The 22,338-nt window shown below is 35.9% G+C and overlaps 1 protein-coding gene across 6 annotated transcripts in view; it reads left to right on the forward strand.

Moving 5' to 3' along the window:
* GPR155 (G protein-coupled receptor 155) overlaps positions 1 to 22,217 on the forward strand; it is a 29,135-nt gene extending 6,918 nt beyond the window's left edge. For 3 of the 6 annotated variants that reach the window (XM_048309961.1, XM_048309963.1, XM_048309964.1), the window contains exons 3-16: positions 1,408 to 1,807; positions 3,135 to 3,300; positions 4,547 to 4,702; positions 5,732 to 5,815; positions 7,107 to 7,227; positions 8,206 to 8,290; positions 8,372 to 8,462; positions 9,469 to 9,751; positions 10,384 to 10,485; positions 12,150 to 12,283; positions 13,768 to 13,863; positions 14,692 to 14,756; positions 15,449 to 15,586; positions 17,652 to 19,636. In XM_048309961.1, the coding sequence (XP_048165918.1) occupies positions 1,408 to 1,807; positions 3,135 to 3,300; positions 4,547 to 4,702; positions 5,732 to 5,815; positions 7,107 to 7,227; positions 8,206 to 8,290; positions 8,372 to 8,462; positions 9,469 to 9,751; positions 10,384 to 10,485; positions 12,150 to 12,283; positions 13,768 to 13,863; positions 14,692 to 14,756; positions 15,449 to 15,586; positions 17,652 to 17,874 (2,144 nt within the window). In that variant the 3' untranslated portion in view covers positions 17,875 to 19,636. Of the gene's footprint in view, positions 1 to 1,407; positions 1,808 to 3,134; positions 3,301 to 4,546; positions 4,703 to 5,731; positions 5,816 to 7,106; positions 7,228 to 8,205; positions 8,291 to 8,371; positions 8,463 to 9,468; positions 9,752 to 10,383; positions 10,486 to 12,149; positions 12,284 to 13,767; positions 13,864 to 14,691; positions 14,757 to 15,448; positions 15,587 to 17,598; positions 19,637 to 20,873 lie in introns of those variants that run through there. The other 3 variants (XM_048309962.1, XM_048309966.1, XM_048309965.1) reach the window with 3 other exon arrangements.
* The last annotated feature ends 121 nt before the right edge of the window (positions 22,218 to 22,338 follow it).

A 22,338-nucleotide genomic window follows, 5' to 3' on the forward strand; every position in this document is an offset into this window, starting at 1 on the left:
AAAAAACCTATTTACATAAAAAGTGTCTAGCGTGTTTAAAGTGGTTTTATTTACCAGGATGTATTTAGTGCTTGAAACTGTCTTGTTAAATGCAGTAACTAACCCCAAACTTGGTACTTCTGCTCAGCAGTTTTTTTAGGATTTTAGTACAAGTAGTTCTTGTACTCTAATAATGGCTTGTAAAAGTAAAAACACCTTTAGTGCCTTTTCTTATATATGTGAGAAATCAGCTAGTTGAGAATGTCAGTTGATTTGGTCTAAAGAGGAGACTGTTCAAAGTGAGTGCTGATTTAGCACTTGGAAGTTCCTGCCATTCCAGAGGCTTAAATAATATGAAGGTAAAACTCTTTGGATTTTGAAAAATGTAGTCACGAGGGAAAACCTTTTCAGAAAAGGTTAATAATGTTGTTATTAAGAATTATGAATTGTATGGATAGTATATATCTATTAGATCGTATATACAATAATTATAATGATACAATTAACTATATATTCCTATATTATAATTGACATGCTATTAGTACCCATGGCATATTATTGATAATTACTAATAACAAGAAAATTATTGAATATAATAACATTATAAGTCAGGTAGAAGAGAACATTCTACTTTTAAAGCATCAGGGGTTTTTTTTTTTATTCACCTTAGAATTGAATCTTTTATATGTTTCCAAAGTATTTTCATTATTTTTGAAGTGCTGTTAGTACAAACTTGGAATCAGAAGCAATTCTACTTTGACTCAGAAGTATGTAGTAGTAATGAAAACAAAGGCTCATGATTTAGAATTCCTTGAGGGACCATAACTATAGCATTAACTCTTTTTCTAAGTAGTCTCAAAGAATGAACCAATAACTATGTGATAAACTTTTTTTTTTTGGTTTTTGCTTTGTTGTGTTGTATTGAATCAATGTAGAAGGAACCCACTGAAAACTGATTAAATTCCAGAGAGGTGAGACTCCCTTGAGATGGGAAGCAACTTGTATCCTGCAAAGGTGCATTTAATTCTCCACACCTGTCACGTTTCTGGGCAGGAAAAGCAAGTCAGAAATAAAATCAAAATTTTTCCTGCATTTGGGATGACTCAAAGGAAACATAGAATTGTTGTATTTTCTTTCCTTTTTTTCTGTAAATGTTGACTAATTGTAGCATGATTAAATAGTATTGGATAGTTAATCTTTGGTCTTTAATGTGTTCTTTAGATGACTGTGGCCTAATATGATTGGACATACTTCTCTTCCTGCATCATCTTATATTGATTGCTAATTAAATGGATTCCTTCAGTTTCTTCTGGAGGAAAATGAAATCATTTTCTTTAGTTTTCAGACAGCAAAATTTAATTTCAATATTTCAATGTATTTTTCTACTGAAATGTTATCACTCATAACTCTTCATTTCCTGTCTTCTAGTTGAAGCTTTATATCAAACCACTTACCCAGAGTATCTCCAGTACATTTACCTAGTGGCTCCAATATCTCTTATGATGCTAAACCCCTTGGGGTTTATCTTCTGTGAAATCCAGAAGTGGAGGAATAATCGCACTGTGTCACAGAGCAAAATCAAAATAGTGGGCCTAGCACTCCTTCGAGTTTTGCAGAACCCAATTGTATTCATGGTCTTCATAGGAATTGCCTCAAACTTTATTCTTGGCCAGAAAATTCCTGAATACCTTGAAAACTTCCTTGATGGACTGGGCAGTTCATTTTCTGGCTCTGCACTTTTTTACCTTGGACTGACTATGGTGGGACAAACAAAAAAACTGACAAAGGGTATGTTTGTTGCACTGATCCTTCTCATCACAGCTAAACTGTAAGTTCAATTTATATATTTTTATAATTTTGTTCTTTAGATGTCTTAAGCTCTGAATACACTGGTCAGATGGCTTTTCTCTCAAAAACATTAGAATGATAGTACATTTCACTTCCAGTATTTTGAGTGAGTGTTTCCCAAACTCTGATAGAATACAACTGCTAATTTTTAAAGGAAATGTAGTAGACTACAAACCTGTTTTCAGGCTCTGCAGAGAATGAAAATCGGGGAGTAGTGTGCCTTTGTGGACTGCCTGCAGGCCATCTGTTATGAACTGGGTGTTTGGAGAATTAGTAGCTTAAATTGAAATTTATTGAATAAGTAGTTAGACAGTAGTGAGCTTAAGTTTATTTGATTAGTATTTGTATTTTATTTGGCTTAAACTATGCATCTCTAAATTAGTTGTTTTTCCTTGCTTTATCTATAAATCTTTGAAACTGCTATATTGGAAGAGCTTAAAAATGGTCACTTTATGCTCTAAAACTGCTTGACTTGTAAGCACGAATAAATGGCAAGCTCTATTTAGAACTTACACTATCATTATCTTCCCTCAAATATATCTCAGGGAATATGTATTAATTTAATATTAAATATTTTATTTCCTACAGAACTACAATTAACATAATAGAATATTTGTAATGTTTTAAGTTTATATTGTAAAATTTGAGTATCAGTACAACTAACTAGCAAACTTAAAGACCTAGTCTTTAAACCAGCTCAATGACAAATTTTGTAAGAACATGAAAAGAATTGGGTTTTAATGTTACCACTTTGCTTTACTGTAAGCCTGTGTAAGGCTTACATTAAGTCTGTGTGAGATCTGGGCTATTGCTGAAGGTGAACAAAATAGCCTTGATGCAGGGGGTTTGCTGGCCAAAACTTTTGGCATGGGATACTTAAGCTTGAGCCCTTATTATATTTCAGACAGCTGGCAGAAATGTGGTCTGAATTTCAGAGCTGCTGACTGCTTATAGCTACTATTACTGTAACAGTTGAAAAAGGAGAGAGTTTTTTATGTTTTGCCATTCTAAATTTGAAGTTTGTACAAAGAATGTGTCTGCACAATTAGGGAAGCTGCTTATATGCCTGAGTTTGTTGTCATTTTTGTCCTTAAGTGTAATTTGTGACAAAAGATTTTTAAGCAGGTAGTAAATGTTTTGATAACAGTAAAGGCAATCATTCGAAGTGACATCAGTATTTTGCTTTTCATAAGTAGTATTCAAACAAGCCTTAAGTTTCCTTTTTATTAATTTTCTGGGTAAAGAAGAGTCTATTGTTATAGCTTGAGTAATATTTTTTCAATTACTTTTTTTCCTTCTCTTTTCAGGCTCATGATGCCATTTCTCTGTAGAGAGATGGTGGAGCTCTTGGACAAGAGTGACAGCGTGGTCAATCACACCAGTTTATCAAACTATGCATTTCTGTATGGAGTTTTTCCAGCAGCACCTGGTGTTGCAATATTTGCAAGTCAATTCAATATGGAAGTAGGAATTGTATGTAGTTAAACTTTTCCAAATATGTCCTAACTTTGAGCTTAACTTTGTTGATTAAACAAATAAATAAGTAGGCTTGAAGAATTTGCTTTTCTGTAGCATAGATATCTTAGAATTACTTGGATTCCCAGGATCTTTCCTGATGTCTTAAGTGTCTTGATACCATATGTTTGTAAGTAAGTCCTCATCCTTTTTTTTTGTTTGTGACTCTAGTAGAAAGAGCTAGGATAACTTTAGCTATGAAGAAGTTGTATATTTTTTGGGGTTTGGGGTTGTGGTTTTTTCTGGTTTTTTTCAAAGACTTTATCTTTGAGATACTGTTTTTGTAGGGGGAAAAAAGAAATTATGTTACTGACTTCAGTAAGAATAGTGTTAGTTTAAACCTCAAAATTTAAGAAAGATCTTAAGCTTTAACTGATTCAGTTGTGCTGCCCTTTCGTTAAATCTTGTGATAGAAAAGCATTTTACTTTTTTATATCTATATATATAGGTGAGGGTACCAATTATCTTTTCAACTTAAAATAGAAATTTTAGAATTGTTTCTTCCATTTGAAGTGACATTAACACATTTTTGTTGACTTTCATTGTTTTTAATGTTTTCTATTTGAGAGTTGTTTCATTTTTTGGTTTTGTTTTTTTTTTTTAAGAAAAAGGGATACTAAAAGTTAATCTTGCATGTAGAATTTTATGGCCTACAAACATAGGAAATCTCTTTAAAGCAGAGTCTTTAGTATGAGTAGCAATTCACACTTCCATCACTGTGTAAATTCTAGAAAGTACAAAGACAGTGAGAAGCCAAACTAGAAATCACTGGTAAATATATATGGTTTATTCTAATGAATTGGTTCATATTAATATTTGCATAGCTACATGTTTTTTTAGTTATTTATGGTGTGAGTATTTATATCCAAAAGCAAATTGTGACAGTGTAAATTCACCCCTAGACTGTAGTCATTAGTATATTTGGCATCCATGATAAAGCTCTGTAGAAATCTGCAGTAGGGAACTCTCTACTCCTGCTATTTCAGAAGCTTGTTAAACTTTTCAGCTTAGCTGTATGTATAAGCCAGATATTTTCTGGATCAAATTCTAAATAATTCGTTATAGAAACAACTCATTATTTGTTAAAGGTCTAGGTATGTTTAATTCAAAGGTGCAGTTTTGCCCATGGTTGTACTCCTGAAAGGAGATTATTATTAACTTGAGATGTGATTAACTGTTGTTGTTTCTGTTTGACTCTTTGCAGATTACCTCAGGCATGGTGATAAGCACGTTTGTGTCTGCCCCCATTATGTATGTTTCTGCATGGCTGCTGACCATCCCATCCATGGACCCCAACCCCCTGGCATCTGCACTCCAAAACGTCAGCTTTGACATCAGCATCGTCAGCCTCATTTCTCTGGTAGGTGCTGCCCAGGTGAGACACAAAGGCACTGTTGGTCAGGGCAGCCTGAGTGCGTAAGCAGTAAATTGAGTCACAGCAAGACTTGTATTTCCTCATCATATCCTCTTGCAGAAGGATGAGGAAGGAGTTAAAAATCTTGATTTAGCAGTGGGTCTGCTGCAAATCTGCACTGTAGAGAAAGATGAGTGACTGAATTTAGTACAGAGCTTGAGAGGTTTTTTGTTGGGTTTGTTTTCCTTTTTTAATAACAGGGTGTGAGGGAATTAAAGTACTAGCTTACACCACAGAGACTAGTTGCAGCAAGCCAAGTGAGGTGCTTGGATATCACAGTAATGAAGGCTGTGTACAAACTTCAGCTCCAGAAATGTCAGTGCATATTTATTTAATGAAGTCTTAATGACAATTAATGAAATAGTTTAACCTGAAAAATTTATGTTTATCAAATTCCTTTACTAGAAATTCAGTTGATAATCCAGAAGTCCAATGTGAATTTTGTTTTGGTTTTATAGAAAGTACAGATAGTATGATTATTTTATTTGCTTTTTTAAAATAAAAACATCCATGTTGGAAGGAGTTGGAATTTTCTGAAGTTGTCTCACTGAAGTCCTCTTGTCTTGAAACTGTGCCTGAAGGGAAGCCAGAAGTGAATGCTATCTCTTGCTGTCAGATCATTTTGGGAGATTCAGGGGAGGTGGTTGTGGATTTTAAATTCTAAATTGCCAAGCTACTCTGTGGTCATTTGTGTCCTGAGGAACAAACAAGCTTCTGCATACTCCAGGCGAGTTCTTGGTCTTTCCTGGTAATACTTCACCATCATGAGAAGACAAAGATGCATTGTTTTTTCTGACTACAGCTGCTGAGGCAAAGGGGCTGGCAGCATACTGTAGCAGTATGGAGCTGCCTACAGTAGTCATGTTGCTAAGATCTGTTGTATATTTAATTTCACTGTTGTCTGCCTGAATATTTATCTTGTTCTTTTGGGGTTTGTTTCAGTCTTAAATTAATTTTTCTTCTTGTGTGTTACAGACCTGGTCTCTTACTATTGTTCTTCTGAGTAAGAAATACAAACAGCTTCCTCATATGATTACAGCAAATCTACTTGTTGCTCAGGTAGGTAGTAAGGAGAATGCTGTTGTGTGAGTTTTAGGGTTTAAGTATTTTTTAACATTTTTGGAAGTTTGGTTTCTACAGTGAGATCTTTATAGCCAACTGTGGAGGTCAGGTGAATCTAATGTGTGACTTATCTAAATAATTTCTGTGCCTCAAAATACACCCTTGAAGAAAATGATAGTTAATGTGGGCACCGTGATGCCTAAACAGAACTATAAACAATCAGAATGGAGAGTGGCTTCTGGAATGTTTTCTTAGTTATTGCCCAATACCTTTGAGTGTGGTTCTGTTTCAATTTATACCCATATGAAGGAGCAATACCAGGAGCAGCAGCCTGTGTTTGACGCTGTAGTGACTCAATTTAAGGAGCTAAATAGAAAAATAATCCCTGTACTGGTTTATGCCCCTGAAGCTCTTGCTGAGGGATCAGCAGGTGCAAGTGCTGGTGCAAGGAGGGTGTGTGGGAATGCATGGCTGGTAGCTAGGGAAGGCCAAGGCCGAATATCTCTGGATTAATTTTAATTGTTATTTAATCTGAGAGAGAACTACAGAGTACATGCTCCTTATTCCCTTGAAGTCAGCTGCACAACTGGAACAGCCTGTGCTTGTAACGCATCTGTGTGGTAGTGCTTTCTGAAGCGTTCTGTAGTTTTTTTTTCAATATCTCTCTCTATATATAGTAAACTCTCTGAGCTCTGATCCTGGAGTCACATTTGAAAAATGTCATATATGAGGTGCTTCTGTTCTGTAACAACGAAGCTAGCTTTCATCTTCAAAAAAAAAATGAACTATTGTGTTACTGTTTCCATGATACTTCAGCCTATCTTTTCAGATTCCTCTGGTGCTAAAATTATCACATATGCAGTATCACTGGGTGACAACTGGTATAATTCTTGGCTGAAATAATACCTGTTGACCTCAGTTTCATGTGCAAATCATTTCAGATAAATGGTTTGTACTTACCAAAACCATCACCATTTACTTACTATAATGTATATAAAGTTGGGGGGTTACCTGATTTGCCTTATTCCTAGTGTATATGAGCTATATACTCCCTGTCAAAAAACCCCTCCAGAAAATAAGGTACAGTAGTCAAGTGACACAACTGTAATACTGAATTTACTGTGGCAGTGCTTTACTGCTGAATGAAGTATCCAATGCATAAAATCACCCTCCAATGTATCTGGGGGTGGAGTTTTGAAACTTACTGCAGGTATATAGCACCGTGTTCAGTTTTTCTTGTCATCCTAGTTTCCCAATTTAAATGATGGCATCTTACTTTTCTTTCCAGTTTATTGCTTGCATTGGAATGGTGGCTTGGAATTTCACTGTTAAAGAGAAAGACATCACCATACAGATCCTCGTATTTATATTCCTCTACAGCTCACTTTATAGCACCTACCTATGGACAGGTATGATTTTTTTAGGCAGAGCCTGGGTACTGTAATAAAAGATTAATGTACTGAAATAATGTTATTATATTCTTCAAAGTACTTGTTCCTTTTACTCGTTTGTAGTTCTGCAAATGGGGTTACCTGTCAGTTGTGCCAAGCTGCAGTGCTGGCAGCACAGGGTTTAGTGCCTAACAAAACCCATGTGTGTGTATGATTAATGCAGGATTTGAAATAGAAAGAATTGAAAGATGCATCAAGAAGCTGGGAGAACCTTATATATATGATTTTAAAAAAAAAAAGAGACTTTGGGCATTCAAGATATTTTTGTCCAGAATCTATGAGTTTAATTTCTGTGCTGTTCTTCTGGAGCGAGTTGTATTTGTTTACTGAAATACATAGCTCCTGATTGGTAGGGCCTAACATAAATACTAGCTTTCCTTCAGTGTGAGAATATTGCTGAGTTGCTGAGGTGTGAGTAGGATAGGCAGTTCCAGAAGATACTCCCAGAAAGAGTTATATACATAAAAATATGCCAAACTTTTTTGTTAAATTTATCATTGACTTTACAAAGGACTAGGCAGTTTTTAAAGAAATGTTATAACTGAATACAACACTATTTGTTGCTTACTAAAGAGTGTTGGGATAGAAAACTGCTGTTAATACCTAAAGAAATTAGTTACTTGTATCTTAAATATTTTTATGACATCTTTTTACTCTTGTGAACCTTTCTTAGCATTTAGAAGTGAATATTTAATATAAAACTTCCTGGAATTTTTCAATGTTTCACTATTAACATGATTTTTTGGGCAATGGGTGTTTCTAATTTACTTTCTCAGAATACAGCTAGACAAATGATTTTGGACTATTTAAAGGTCTGAGAAGAGTATCTTAAGCTATTGAGCAGGTCACATCATAGAGTTTCTAGGCTCTGTACTTACCAGTTCCCTTTTTAATAATAAACAAGGTATTTCTTTTGGTTTTGTTTGGCTTTTTTAGGTTTTCTATCTTTCTCTTTGTTTCTGTTGAAGAAGAGAGAAACAGTAAAGATTCCCATTGGGTTTATCATCATAGCTGGATGGGGGTAAGTTAATTCAAATGCTTCCCTGCTGAATTAGTGTGAGCATGCTAAATATGTTACATACTTCCTATTTTGTTCTTTCAGAGTGCCAACAGTTCTGGTAGGAATCTTACTAATTGTTGATGAATGTAACAGCACTAGCATTGACTCTGCCTTTTTCTATGGAAAACATCAGGTATGAGCATATTCTGTCCTCATCACTTCAGACTTCTGCCATGCTACATGTGCAAGTGGCTTTCAGTCAAAGTACAGGCTACTGTAATAAAAGTATCATTGTAGAATGCTCATAGATTGATGCAAAAACGTATTTCTGTAATGAACCATTAGGAGCATTTGTTTGGAGAAGGACCTTCATGTTTAGGCAGCTATGACAAAGAGGGAGTAGGCTTCTCGAAGAAAAAACTTAGGCGTGGTGATGAATTGCAGAGCCCTTTTCCTGATGATTAATTTGTATTTTAGCATGATAGTTATCTAAAATTGTTATTATCCAATAGCTAATTATTGGCTTTTGGCCTGTAATAGATAGGATATCTATCACCTGTGTAGCAGTAACTGCTTGCACTATGGTAGACTTCTCTGCACAGTCATGGGTTGAAAGACCCTGAACTACTATTTTTACCAGTAAATAGTTCCTCTTATCAGAGGATATAATGTGTACTAGCACAGGTATCTGTCATGTTTTCTCCCTCTCTTTCTTATGGACAGAGAATGCATGAGTCACTCGGGATTGTTCACGTGGCACTTTCACCAAGTACTAAATGGCCTCAGAGTGGAATCTGGGTAGCAGTGGCAGATGATTAGAAGTAATCAACAGGGCACTCCCCATTGGCTAAAGCATGTAAATTAGAGCACATTCCCCTTTGGAATTTAAAGGTACCTGAGCAGAACTTAACCCAGAACACTAGTGATCCTGAGAGGAAAGGGAATGACAATGAGGGGATGTTTTTGGATTGCATGGGAAATAGGGGTCCACACAAACAAACAAACAAAAAAGCTGAGTTGCTCAGGCAAGGAAAATTAGTCTCTTTCAGTGCCACGAGGTGCAAGAGCAGTAAATATAGAAAACATAGTCTTGTTCAGATGCATTTGTAAGTGTATTTAGAAAAGTACAGAAGTTAGAAAGACAGACATATGCAACTATTTTCCTGTATTTAAGTGCATTTTCTTTGCTTTCTTAACAGATAATTACCACAGCAGTGATACTGTTCATCAGTATATTGATGTCAGGTGTCTCACTTATGTGCATGAACAGAAGTAGGCAAGGGTCAAGCTATGGGGTGTTGAACCCGTACTCACCACGTAGCTCAGTGGAGGAGGCTGAAGTGGAACGGAGTGAGCAGAATCCCATTTCAGCCACTATGACTCAGTCTTCTCCGGAATCTTCTGCGCAGTCTTCTCCAGAATCTTCTGCGCAGTCTTCTCCAGGATCTTCTGCACAGATATCTGCAGAAAGAGGTAGAGAAAGTAGATTTTTATAAAGAATAATTGGCTTAGGGTGCTGTAAACTAATATTCCAAATGTAATTCTGACCTGGGAAGGACAGTTGACAGCTTTAGGTGTTAGACTAAGAGAGAAGAAAATCTAGATATAACTGCCCAAGTATTTAGGTTTATGTTTCTAAGAAAAGTTTGATTGTTACCTTTGTAAGAGTTGTGGGAGTGGACAAGAAGAAAAGCCTGTGGATGATTTTATGTAAGTAGAGGCATCTTGATAAGGATGTGATAAATGCAGCCCACTAGGCATCTTAGATTGTTTACCCACTAAACCATCTCTCTGAGAATGAATTAAAAGCACTCAATGTGTTTCTAATCCTTCTTTTTTTGTATGTAGCCTTTTTGATCACTTCCCATCTTTTTTCCTATAATAAAAGTACTTATGTTGCATCCATGGTGGTAGTGTTACATTAAACACTCCTATGTATAAGTATTGTAACCCGTTTACCCTCTCAGCAAATTGGAAAAATTAGATCTGTCTTCTCCTTTTGGGTTATTTTTGGGCATAATAGTTAAAGCTGCATAGAATGTATTGTTACACTTGGAAAATAAATTATAGTAGTGAAGAAAGCTAACTATTCTATTACTGTATATACTTCATAGGTTGCTGTTCTTGTCAAACAACAAACGGTGAATTATCCTGTGGTAAAGACAGCAAAGCAGAGTCAAATGCTGTTGAAAGCAAGGTTCCTCCAATTGAGACAGGTAAAGCAGTAATATCTCTTTGTTTTAATACTACAGGTTCTTCTTTAACATCTGTGTGTTGTTCTCACAAAGAAACAGTTGGAGCTATTGTTCTCGCAGCTCTACCTGGATAACTGACATTTTGTATCAAGTTCAATTATTAGGCAATATTATAGGTGTTTGTTCTCTTCTGCTGATAATTGTTTGTAACCTTTCAGTGCTCAAGATGGACAGTTGTTTTGGATGTCACTTTTTTACCACAAAGCTACTTTGATGTCTTCTGAGCATTTGGACTTTACTTCTCTGTCGTTGTCTTGTTTGGATGCTAGGAAGTTAAATGTATAACCCTGCTTTGCATCAAGCTTTTAACATAAACTACGTTTTTACATTCTCATATCTTTTAAAAAAGCCTTTGTTTTAATCAGGCACAGGTTTTGAACACTAAATGAGATCTAGAGGAGCAAGTGCTTACTGCAAATTAGATTAAATGTCCGTGCTGCTGTGTACTATTTATGTCTAGAGAAGAGAGATGGAGAAAATCGACTAAGAGGGCCTTAGAAGTCACTTAAATAGGAAAAAATAGATCAAACTGACTGTTCAGCACCTGTCGGAAAACTGCCTGCCCAGTTCATTCTCGCTGTGTATCACTGTCAGTAATCAAAGCTAGCTGCCAGTACAGCCTTCCTCTTTTTCCTATTTTTTTATTGTTTTCATGCATTCTTAACAAGAAGTTCATATCCTTATGCTTTTTTTGCATGCAACATAATTTTCAATAAATCTAAATATTTACACTGAAGCATACTTCAGTTGTGTCTCCTCTCACAAAATACTTGTTTTCTGCCTATTGCCAACTGTTTTATCTATTAAGTAATTCAGACAAGCACCATAAGAATGTCTTCAAGAATAGAGGAAGGCAGATTTAATTTTCTTATCTTAAAAGATAAGGTAGGAAATACCTTATGGTTGAGTGGAAGTTATTTTGACCTCCTGAGTGAGCACTTCAAAACTATAAATCAGTAAAAGCAAATTGTAGTGCATACCCTTGTGTAACTTTGGCTGCAATAATTACTAATTCCTCTACTATCTCATTGAACTGCTGCGAGTTGTCTAGTGCAAATTCTTGGTATGGCCTTGCCAGGAAGTTTTTCACTGCCATCTAGAGGAAGATAGTCAGAATTTCTTAGACCTTTATAGCTGGAAGACAAGCATCTATTATGATGGTGTTCTGATATACTGTGTTAAAAATAGTCATAGACCTGAAAGAAATATGATTGTCTGATGTAGAGCTCAACAACACTAAGATGTGGAGCAAAAACATTGGAGCTGACAGTATATTTGATTTTTTTCAGAAATAAATATAAAATTTAAGAATTGCCCAGAGAATTTTTTTTTCATTATTTCTAGTAGTGTTTTCTAGATGTTAACAATGCGTTCAGTTTGAATTAAATCTTTGAAGGAAAATCTCTGTTGCAAAAACTTTTTTTGTTTTAGGAGCACATGTAAACTGTCTCATTTGAGAATAGATTTCTGAGCAGGTTATTGTCAAAGCCAATATTAAATTTTGTGCATGTCACTCCAGTAGAGATACTTAGAAGGTAATTTGGCTCAGCAAGCTGCATTAGCAAATTTGATCATGGAGTTCTCAAGATAGAAGCCTAATGAAGAATTTCTGATTTGTTTTTCAGTGGATCAGTGTGTGAGTCACTGCAGTGCTCAAACATGTGTATTGGCTCAGGAAGAACAGCTTCTACAGACTGGAGACAAACAGCTGGCCAGACATGTGCTGCTGTGCTTACTTCTTATTGTTGGCCTATTTGCTGTAAATATTTTTTCTCCCCATGTTAACTCATTGAGGTAGAATGATTTTTAGGAAAGCAATGTAGACAATCCAGTAAGAATCTTCCAATTGCCTAAAGAACAATTAACTAAATAAAATAGAGGCTATATTTTGGTTCCTCGCTGGAAGAGGGATGTCATAAAATTAATTTTTCTGTGCCACATCATAAAAGCAAGTTAAGATTGATGATTGTGAGCAAAACATACCAGAGAACCCTAAAGGCGGGGAAAAAGTGAAGTTATATCATTATATCATTCATCACTACTGCCCCTCTTCCCAGTTTTCTCAACAGTTGGTCTTTTTCCTAGACAATTATCAATTAAAAATATGAACTGAATTCTACTTCGGAAGGAGACTACAAAAATTGTTCCATCTGATGAGGCTTATGTTGGAACTTGGATTTCTCTGAGGTGTTAAGAATAATCTAAGATTATTTTAAATGGGAAAATGCAATTTTGTTGGTTCTAGTGGTGTTTGGAGCAACATAGCTCAGTTAGTGTTGGCACTTGTCATTACTGACTCCAAGGTGTGTTGGTGGTTGCTCCTGTGTACAAGTGTGAAATACCAGAATGTAATGCATTGGGGATATAATTTTAATTTTTAACTGTGACAAAGGTGAGAAACCACTCTCTCTGAATGTGTAATGCTCAAAGTTGAGTTTCTTGTGGATGACAGTTGGGGGAAGTATTTTTATTTGAAATGGAAAATACTGTGGCACAAATACGTAATACTACAAAGTAGGTCAGTGCAGCACATCAATTGGGTTAATAGCTACTGCTGTTGCTTTTCAGGTTCTCTTAAATTACAAGATGAAATGTTTCCCTCTCTCAAATTTTCTATATCAAATATTCCATGCTAGTATATTTTCTTACTTCTTTTATATTTAAGGAGTAGCCTATATTTTAACTGTATCTGAATGATTACGTAGACTCTATGAAACAAGATCAGTTACTTTAAAGACTTAGCCTTTACACCCAAATGGGTTAACTTTGGAGGTTTCCTCCTTCTGTCAGGCATCTCAAATAGCTGAAGTGGTATGTGCTTCAGCTTAACATAATCCTAACTCTGCAGGAAGTATGTAGAAAGCACTGGTCTCAGCTAAGCAGCCTGAAGACAAACACTGCAAATCTGTCTGGGCTAATACTGTCTGTGTTGTGTTGGAAAGCTAAGTATGCTTAAGGCAAGTTCTTTACATAAACATGTAAAGAGGCAGGACCTCTTACACTGCTGTTTTGTATTATTATGCTTAAAACAACCAAGCATCCCCCTCCCACCAAGCTATTAAGCCTAACTAAAATTGTTTTAAGGTGTTTATTCCCTCTTACTTGTCTTTATCTGAATCATTCCTTAAATGGAGACCATGAAAATTGTGCAAGAATTATTAGCATGTGAAGAGAAGACAGCTTTTGATTTTTAACAGTCAGGTTATGTTTGTGGGTTTTGTTGTTTTTCTATTTTCTTTGCAGAATCTCTCCAGCTGTTTGTGGTGGCTGTTCAACCAAGAGCCTGGAAGGCTGTATGTGGAACTGCAGTTCTTCTGTGCTGTGTTTAATTTTGGTCAGGTACTTACCGATGTTTGTTCTGAAAATGACTTTGTTGGTGGGTATTGCAGTAGATAATGCACATCTTCTATGACTATGAACACTTTCAAAGGTGCAGATGACAACTGAATGCCAAATGTTCGTGGAAACTGAGTAGGAATTTAGCCTTATTTGTACCAAGGCTTCACTGGGGAGTTACACCAGTTGCAAGACAGCTTTCTGTCTAAGGTTTAAATGCCTATCTCTGGTTTCAGTGACAGCCCCACAGCGAAGAGCTGAAGATGGATGCTGGTTCTGGCTGCACGTGGCCTATTTCAGTGCACCTGACACACGGCAGCTTTGTTACCCACAAAGGTGAAAGCCAGGCAGTGTTAATACACATACTACAGGAACAGTTTACAGCTCCATGGGCACATGTGCCTACAAGATGCACTGCATTATCAACTAATGATAGTAGTTTTACATAAAAGCTACACAGAAAAATGAATTAAGTAGAGAGCATTCTAGCACTCAAATTACACTAAGTGTGTTCTTTCCTTGACATTAACAAGGATTTCATACCTGGCTGTGTAAGGTTGTCAGTTATCCCAAAGTGTCAAGTGGCATGTCACAGCATTAGTTTTACTGAACTATTTCAGTAAAGATGATGGATTGTTAGGTATTGATATGTCTTTTTAAGGTCCAAATGAAAAATCAGAACAGAAACAAAATGCATTTTGAATGATACTTAAAGAAGAGGGGTACTTTCCGTGTATATGTGAAATGTATTTGACACTGAGTTTTTAACTTGTGTTCTATAGAAACCAAAGTTTTTCTTAATGTTGCTTTTTCTATATTTTTTTTCTCCAGGGCTTCATTTGCTTTGGTATTTTTGGCTTAGATAAGCATTTAATCATTCTACCATTCAAGCGAAGGTAAAGAGAATCTTTACACTTACACCTATGAACTTAATTATTACTGATAATCATTTTTGAAGGGTGTTGAGTTTTCAGTGCTATAGCATTCCATTTCCTATTTGGTTAATCTTTCAAATTTCTTTTCTCTCCCACTTGTGGAGAGGTAATTGCAGTTCACTGTGTGCGAGGTCTTTCTACTGTCCTCATGACACTTTCAAAGACAAAAATCCTGCAGGCTCCCGAGAGGTGAAATTTTTGCCAAATGATGGATCTTCAGAAATAATTTCAGCTGATATATTAAACTTAGATATGGATGCTGAATCAGAATGTATCATCACTGTTTTAAAGCCTTGTGTTCATAACCTCATGCAAGTGCTTTGTGTGGACAGGCACTTCCACAGTGGAGGAGTGAGTTGTGCAAACTGCCTTTACCTTCGCGCTAACTGGCTGCCATGTGAATCCAGCAGCTAGAGCTGGCTCCCAGCTACTCTCTGACTTTCTTTCTGCCCAAGCCTAGAATAACACCTCTGTGTTCAAAAGCCATAGAGATACATTAGGAAGATTATACGTGAAGTATTGGGCACAAAAAGAGGTTGTGATAAGCTTCCTGGGAGTTCCATTCTATTATTTGCATTTTCCAAAAAAAATGCCCCTACTTGATTTGCTGTCTTTAATTTTTCTTTTTTTTTTTCTTTTTTTGTTTTTTCTAGACTTGAGTTTTTCTGGGGTGGAAGAGAAGCAGCAGGGCATACAGATGCCTCTGTACCTGAGGAAATCAGGATGACCTGTCAACAGTTTGTTCGTTATCATAGAGATCACTGTGTCAAAAGTATTGTCAGAGGCAGAAGGTAAGGTTCTTCCCTGCACATACAAGCTGTTACAAAGCACATAGCTCACCTTTTGAAAATAATGAAATGCAGTTAATTTTGTGGGTGATTCCTGTTGTGGCATACTTATTCAAACCTTAAGATACAGATTAAAAATGTAACGCTTAGCAGAGAAATGTTTCTAGCCTTACACTGAAATATTGAGGTGCAATATCGTAATATCCCACCTAGGTGTTAAATAAATTATAAAAAGTTTTGTATCATTAAGGGATTTCCCCAGGTTTTGCATTTAACTGTAGTTTGGAGGATAAAATCTTTCTAAAAAAATGTGTATGATAATACCTGTAATAATGCATTGAGACCCTCCCTTTGTTTTGTTTGTAAAGTAAGATGCTGTCTGTATTTGTAAGTAAATGTTTACTAATATGTAGCTCTTATAGGAGGTAAAACTGCTGCAACTGATTTTAGTGTGTACTCAGAGGCCACTCAGTGTGTGAGATTATAGTGGGTCTAGGGCTTCAACAGCTTTTGACTTTATATAATTTCTTTTGCTCATACCTCTAATGAGGCCTAAGCCTCAATTTATGAGGTCAGTAAAGATTTCAGGGGCAAATTATGATACCTAAATCAAGGATTGTGCTTTCAGATATGTGTAGGTGGATGAGAAGAGAAATGCAGACAGAAGCAGCAGGAACACAAGAAATATTCTGCCTTTATTTAAATATATGAAATGGAGACATGAAGAATTGTTCTGACAGGGCAGTTACACTATTCTTGACATGTAAGCTTTTAAGTAGGACTAGTTTGGCAGGGTGGGGTGGTCTTTTAATGGTCAGGTAGTCCAAACCCACATTGCAAAACTGTTCTAGGCAGCATCATGATTTTGTTCAGTCTTTTCAGAAGCCAGTAATGTTCCGTAAGACAGATGTATCAGAAAATGTCTGTTGTGAAATAGAACAGGTTTTACAGCTGTGTTTCCCATGCCTCTGCTGCTGTTGTGGTTTCTTGGGCTTAGGGTTCTTAATTTAGTTGGATTTCATGGTTTTTATGAATCACATAAACACCCGAGAATACATGAAAATATGACATTTGTTTCTTTATTGTTGTAATATTACGTTTGTGCAGAACTTGGTTCATGTCTTATTTCTCCCTGTGAATTAAAACAATGCATTTATATTCTCATTTTAAATATTCATCTAACTTGATCCTATCCTCTTTGATTTGAATGTGCTGTAACTGAGACCTTGTAACCATGGATTTTAATTTATTTTCATTTTTGCATCTGCTAATAGATTTTAACACTTGCTCTGTGTTACTGCTGTTTTTAACTTCAAAAAAAAATAGGGAAAAAATTTGGCTTATGCTGTCTTTTAGCTCTTAGTCACCTTTAGAAACCCTGTGCTTGGGTTCCACAGAGTAGGTTTTAGATAACCAGAAACATTCATTGCTGCAGGTAAATTTTTGCATGGTATGTCTATTGAAACTAGGTAGATGATGGCATCATTGCCTCATAAATGCTTAAAAAAGATAATCTTGTTGTAAAGGTTTTGTTTATTCTTAGTACTGCCCATGTGGTAAATATTTAAAAGGATATGCAAGTTATAAATGGGGTTTGTTTACAATATATGTAAGCAGTTAGTGTCTGTTTAAAAGTGTTCAGAAATTATAAGAAGAATTAAAATTCAAACGGAATCCCTGTTTCTGGGGACAGGTTGGTCTCAGATCAGATATTTTGTTGCAGAAAGGGTCATGGTAAGAAGTACATGAGAAGTAAGTATCCGAGAAATAAGAGTTACATTGTGTGAGGTTTTAGGAAAAATGCTACGGATGTCCATTGAATTTTTTTTGCACGAGCCTAGAACAACTTTGTATGTACGTATTGCTTCTCACTGAAATGTCTGTAGGAAAAGGTAGTGAACATTGCCATGTCCCTAATATACAAAATTTGCAAATTCTCTTCTAACATGCTCTTAACTATCACGATGTCTTTCCTTGTTTCCTGCTGTTTTTCCTTGCCTTTCCCCATCGTGCAGTGATGGTACCAGATTTACAGAACATGTGGGTGAATCATTCCTTTGACATACAGGTGTGGTGCAAAGATCTCCACTGGCATCTTCTTTGGCTGTGACCTGGTGAACTGGCTCATGCAAGTTGGCCTTGCCTCTGACCGAGGAGAAGCTGTGGTGTATGGGGACAGGCTGCTGAAAGGAGGCATCGTCCAGCACATAACGAATGAATTTGAATTTCGGGATGAATACTTGTATTACCGCTTTATTCCGAAGAAATCAGTTGCAGTTGAGAGCCATTGACCTGAGCATGCAGGCAAAGGACAGGTAGGGGTGAGTGGGACCACCTCCTCTGCCTTCACTGCTGAAATTGGAAGTATTTCTTTCTCAGAGAACTGCGTTAGTTTCCCTTGTAAAATTAAGAGATGTGGTTCTACTTGTGTCTATTCTGAAGAAGATAGTAGCAAGTTATATTTAGTCAGCATTCCAACCAGAATGCAACTAAACAAAACCACATGCTCTGGATTTAGAGCATTTTTTTCCATTTTGAGCAAAACAAATAGTAAAATGATATGTGTCACTGTTGTATTTTAGAGGCATTATAACTGCAGCTTTAATGACTGATACCACAATTAAGAAAAAAAACCCCATGAAAGGTATCTTTCATGGTGCTGGATGTTCTCCATATTTTAGTGTGATGAAGTATTGATGCCTGTTGACAGTCAGGCTTCCCCCTGACTTCACAGAAGTAGGATTTCTTCTATCATACCTCAGTTTTTACTACTCTGCTCTTGTCTAACACCAGGAACTTTTTTTAGCTGCTTACATCTCAGATCAGGTGGGTTTTTTCCTCCCTTAAAGATAAAATACTCCACTTATAAAGATAGAATTGTTGTGACAGGGGATTAAAGCTGAGCAAATATTGAGTGGAATAAGTAACAGTTTTGTACAAACCTACCAAATCTTAAAACCATAAAAATATCCAGCAATTTCCCAAAATAGGAAATTATATAATGGAATACACAATTTGTTCTGAAAGTTTGCCTTATGGAGGTAGTAACAGCTTTATCAAGAGCAGATTTTTACGTTCTGAAATTAGCCTTTACAGTTTAATTCAGAAGTGCCAGCCTCAAGTAAAGATTTTATGGAAGCCTTGGACACATATGCAAGTCAAGACAAAATTCTTAAATCATAAAACTTTAAAAATTAAATTAATGACTTTTAAATCTATTATATAAAGAAACCTAAATGAACATCCAGATTAGGGTTTAGAGTAGCTAAAGATCCTAGGTTTTAGTTTTTGCCTAATTTAGATTGCCTAACACAGGTTTCTAATAAACCTCAGGTATCCTCCTGCAAGTTACTTTAGTGTCATTCAGATTCCTGTGCACTGAAGGCAGAATCTGAGGACCTGTGTGTCTTCTACAATATTTTAAAAAGGTTAAAGACAAAGTATTGTATCTGATAGCCATTATTCTGCCCTTTTAAAACTGCAAGAACAGCATTTATATGTCTATATAAAAATTTGATGTTGTGAGGGAAAGGAATCCAGGTATTAAAAATTATTTGCTCAAGCATATGAATAACTCTTCTCATCCATTTTTTAAAAAGTCTTCCCCTTCTATTTTTCCTTTTTTTTAGTACCCAGATTTTTATTACAGCTACTTTTGCATTTACCTTGTATTAAGAATTAAATTTATTTTAGCAGCATAAGCTACTGTTCAAGAAGCAGTTGTTTTATGGTTGCTATAATTCCCTGCAAGACTTACATTGAAAAAATAATTCCTTTTACTGTCAGTCTGATTGCAGTGTGCACAGAAACATAACATCCTGCTGCTGTACAACCTGGTATATTTTAATGTTTTCCATCAACAAAATAAGTGATGTTTGTGTCAGTCTGTGGCCACAAAGGAAAACAATAGTGTGTTTCCATTATGAATGTTGAAGACAGCTGCATCAAATATTTTGAAATAATTAGATATGTGTGACTTAAGAGCAGAAACTGCGAGTATGTCTGGCTTCTAAATACTGCAACTTGTCAATAAATCTGTTCCTTGATTTCAGAGTTCTGAGCTGTGATGTGGTGTGTGAGAGGGTTATGTGTGCGTGTCAAGGTTTATGACAAATGTATTTTTCTGAGAGATTTGTGAACATGGCTCTTGGGTTTCAGTCCTAGTATTTCTTAAATCTACCCTTGATGCTTTATAAGTAAGCAGAGCACTTGTTAATGGTGTCCACCCAAAGATACATCCCTACTAGAAGTAGTTTCACATTATCATCTACTTACCAAATACAATTGGTTGGTTTTTTTTTTAATTCTTCAAACATTCAATAATTTGATCTTAGGGTAGTCTTACAGTTTGATTTATAGTCATTGTTCTTGCACTCTTGTCTTTCTCATTTTCATCATAAAAGTCCCGCTTCCCTTTTTATAATGGCTCTGCTGTCCCCTAGATTTGAACACAACATATCTGTTTTAAGTAAGAAATTGCTCAAAATTTCTGCTTAGAAAAGGCTGTTACAAATCTAATACCAAGAACACCTTTAATTATCCACCAACACCAAATTCTGTTAGATTTACTGCTACAACATTGTGATGTTGATATCATACCCATTATGATGAATCTGTGATGGTTACTAAATAGACTAAAGAAACTAGAAATTAAATACATGGATGTAATACTTTGTTTCTAAATCACTGGGTACTTCTGGAAGCCAAGAATAGACTTTGAATTGCTTTAGAAAGTTAAGTATCCCTTTTATCTGGAAAATATTTGCTTCCACCAAGGAGCACTAGCAAGTTTTGAATAGTTGACAAGCTCATGTTCTGTCAATAGCTGATACCCTGTTGTGTGAATTTCTGGTAGTTAGAAACAGTTTTGGTTTAAAGAAGTGGTCAGTGGTGCAATGACTTCCTTTATTTTGAAAGTGGATTAGTTTGGGATAAATCTCAACTTGGAAGCTAAGTTCCATGAAAACACCTATTGAACAAGTCTGGAGGAATCCTTTTTCTAGGACTAATCTCAAAATAATTGTCATAATGAACAGGGATGGATATAACACTTCATTTTCTAGTAAGAAATTTTAGTACTTTTTTTATTTCAACAATCATCCTTCATAAAACTCTAGACCTTTTAAAGTCAGCTGTAAGATGCATTCCTAGGTGAAAACCCATGCAAAGATTGCCCTCTAGGGGACATTATGGTTGTTTGGGGTTTTTTTTAATATATGGTTGTGGGAGGGAGGATTATTTATTTCTGATCCCATCTTTATTTTCTGTTTTTACATTGCATGTCTTCTAGGAGGATGAAATCCCAAGGAAAAAGGTACTGAAATATCGTGTACTCTGTTGGCCATCACTTGAACTGTCTCCACACATTACATTGTTTTTACTTTGTATCCTGTAGACCAGTAAGGAAAAAGCAACACATAAGTAAGGGGCACGGTTGGACTGTATCTGCCTACATTACAACTGGATCAATGTGCTTAATTGTAGTTAACACCCCAGAATTAAGTGGCCAAGAAGTTCACTTAAAGGCCTGCTCCAACATCACTGTTGTTCTTCCTGTATGACTTCAATCTTTGCACTGTAGCATAAAACTGTTTCGCTTGGTTTGCTGTGCTGCCTGAAAACTTGATTCATACCTTGGTTTCCAGCAGAGTTTCACCTGGCATTTACTGATGCTTTGAAGCTATGAAAGAATCAGTGTAGAACGGCCCGTGATCAAAAATAGGAAAAGATACATAGTTGTTAGATCCGGACATCCCATAAGGAAAACAACAAAGATAAATACAGCAAATTTTTATTAAATCTACCTTCCAGTGAACAAACGGGACTATTGAACTTCTGTATTGCACCACTGTGCTATTGAACTTCTAAGCAATTTTATTGTCAACAGAGGTACAAAATGTTCAGTCAACTCAAACACTTTGTCTTACCTCCCACTCAGTCTTGCTTGCTACTGCCACGTGGTACGCGTTAGGTCATTAGAACTAGAAAGTTCACAAGCCTTTCCTAACTCAGTAGTTTTTTGCTGTGGATCTGAACACAGCATCACAAATTAATTTCTACTTTTATTGTAGGATCAGAAAGAATAAATTCTGCCAACTTCATTATTAATTCTGCAAACTTTATTGACTATCTATTCTTTATATTTAACTTTTTTTTTACCAGTGGGGTATTGAACAGTTTACAGAATGAGAAAACTGCATGTGAAAAATCATCAAAGAATGATCCTTCTGTGGTTTGCTGTGTCTGTGGGGATGCAGTGTCATGTCCCACATTGCTGCTGCAGCTCTGATGCACAATTCATATTACATGTTTTCTTCTGATGGTTTGCAGAAGTGCTGCATTTTGGGTGCTGTATTTGTTTTTCCTTACAGTCATGCTTGTTATTCTGACTTATTGCTCATGTGGTAAAATCAGAATCTTCTTTGTTGTTTGTTTAGTTTGTCCCTTGCCACAGATAATAAAAGTGGTGTCATATATTAATCATTACTTTTAAACAGGATCAGGAAGGAAGAGTTCATGGCAGAGCAAAAAGCTTGATTAAATTAAGTCCATAGTCTATTAACTTTGGCAAAACAAGTCATGGTTTAAAAGGCTTTATATGAAGTGAAAAAAATTAAAAGTACTTTTAAGTGTCCTGCTGAGTACATGTATATACTTGTGTACCCCAGCCTCTTCTTTCTAGTTGCCCAATTTTAAAAGATAACTATTCAGGAAACATTTTAGAACTCCCCCATGATGTTATAAAGTGCACTGCA

This window comes from Corvus hawaiiensis, chromosome 7 (genome assembly GCF_020740725.1).
Source record: "Corvus hawaiiensis isolate bCorHaw1 chromosome 7, bCorHaw1.pri.cur, whole genome shotgun sequence".
NCBI classification, from domain to species: Eukaryota; Metazoa; Chordata; class Aves; order Passeriformes; family Corvidae; genus Corvus; species Corvus hawaiiensis.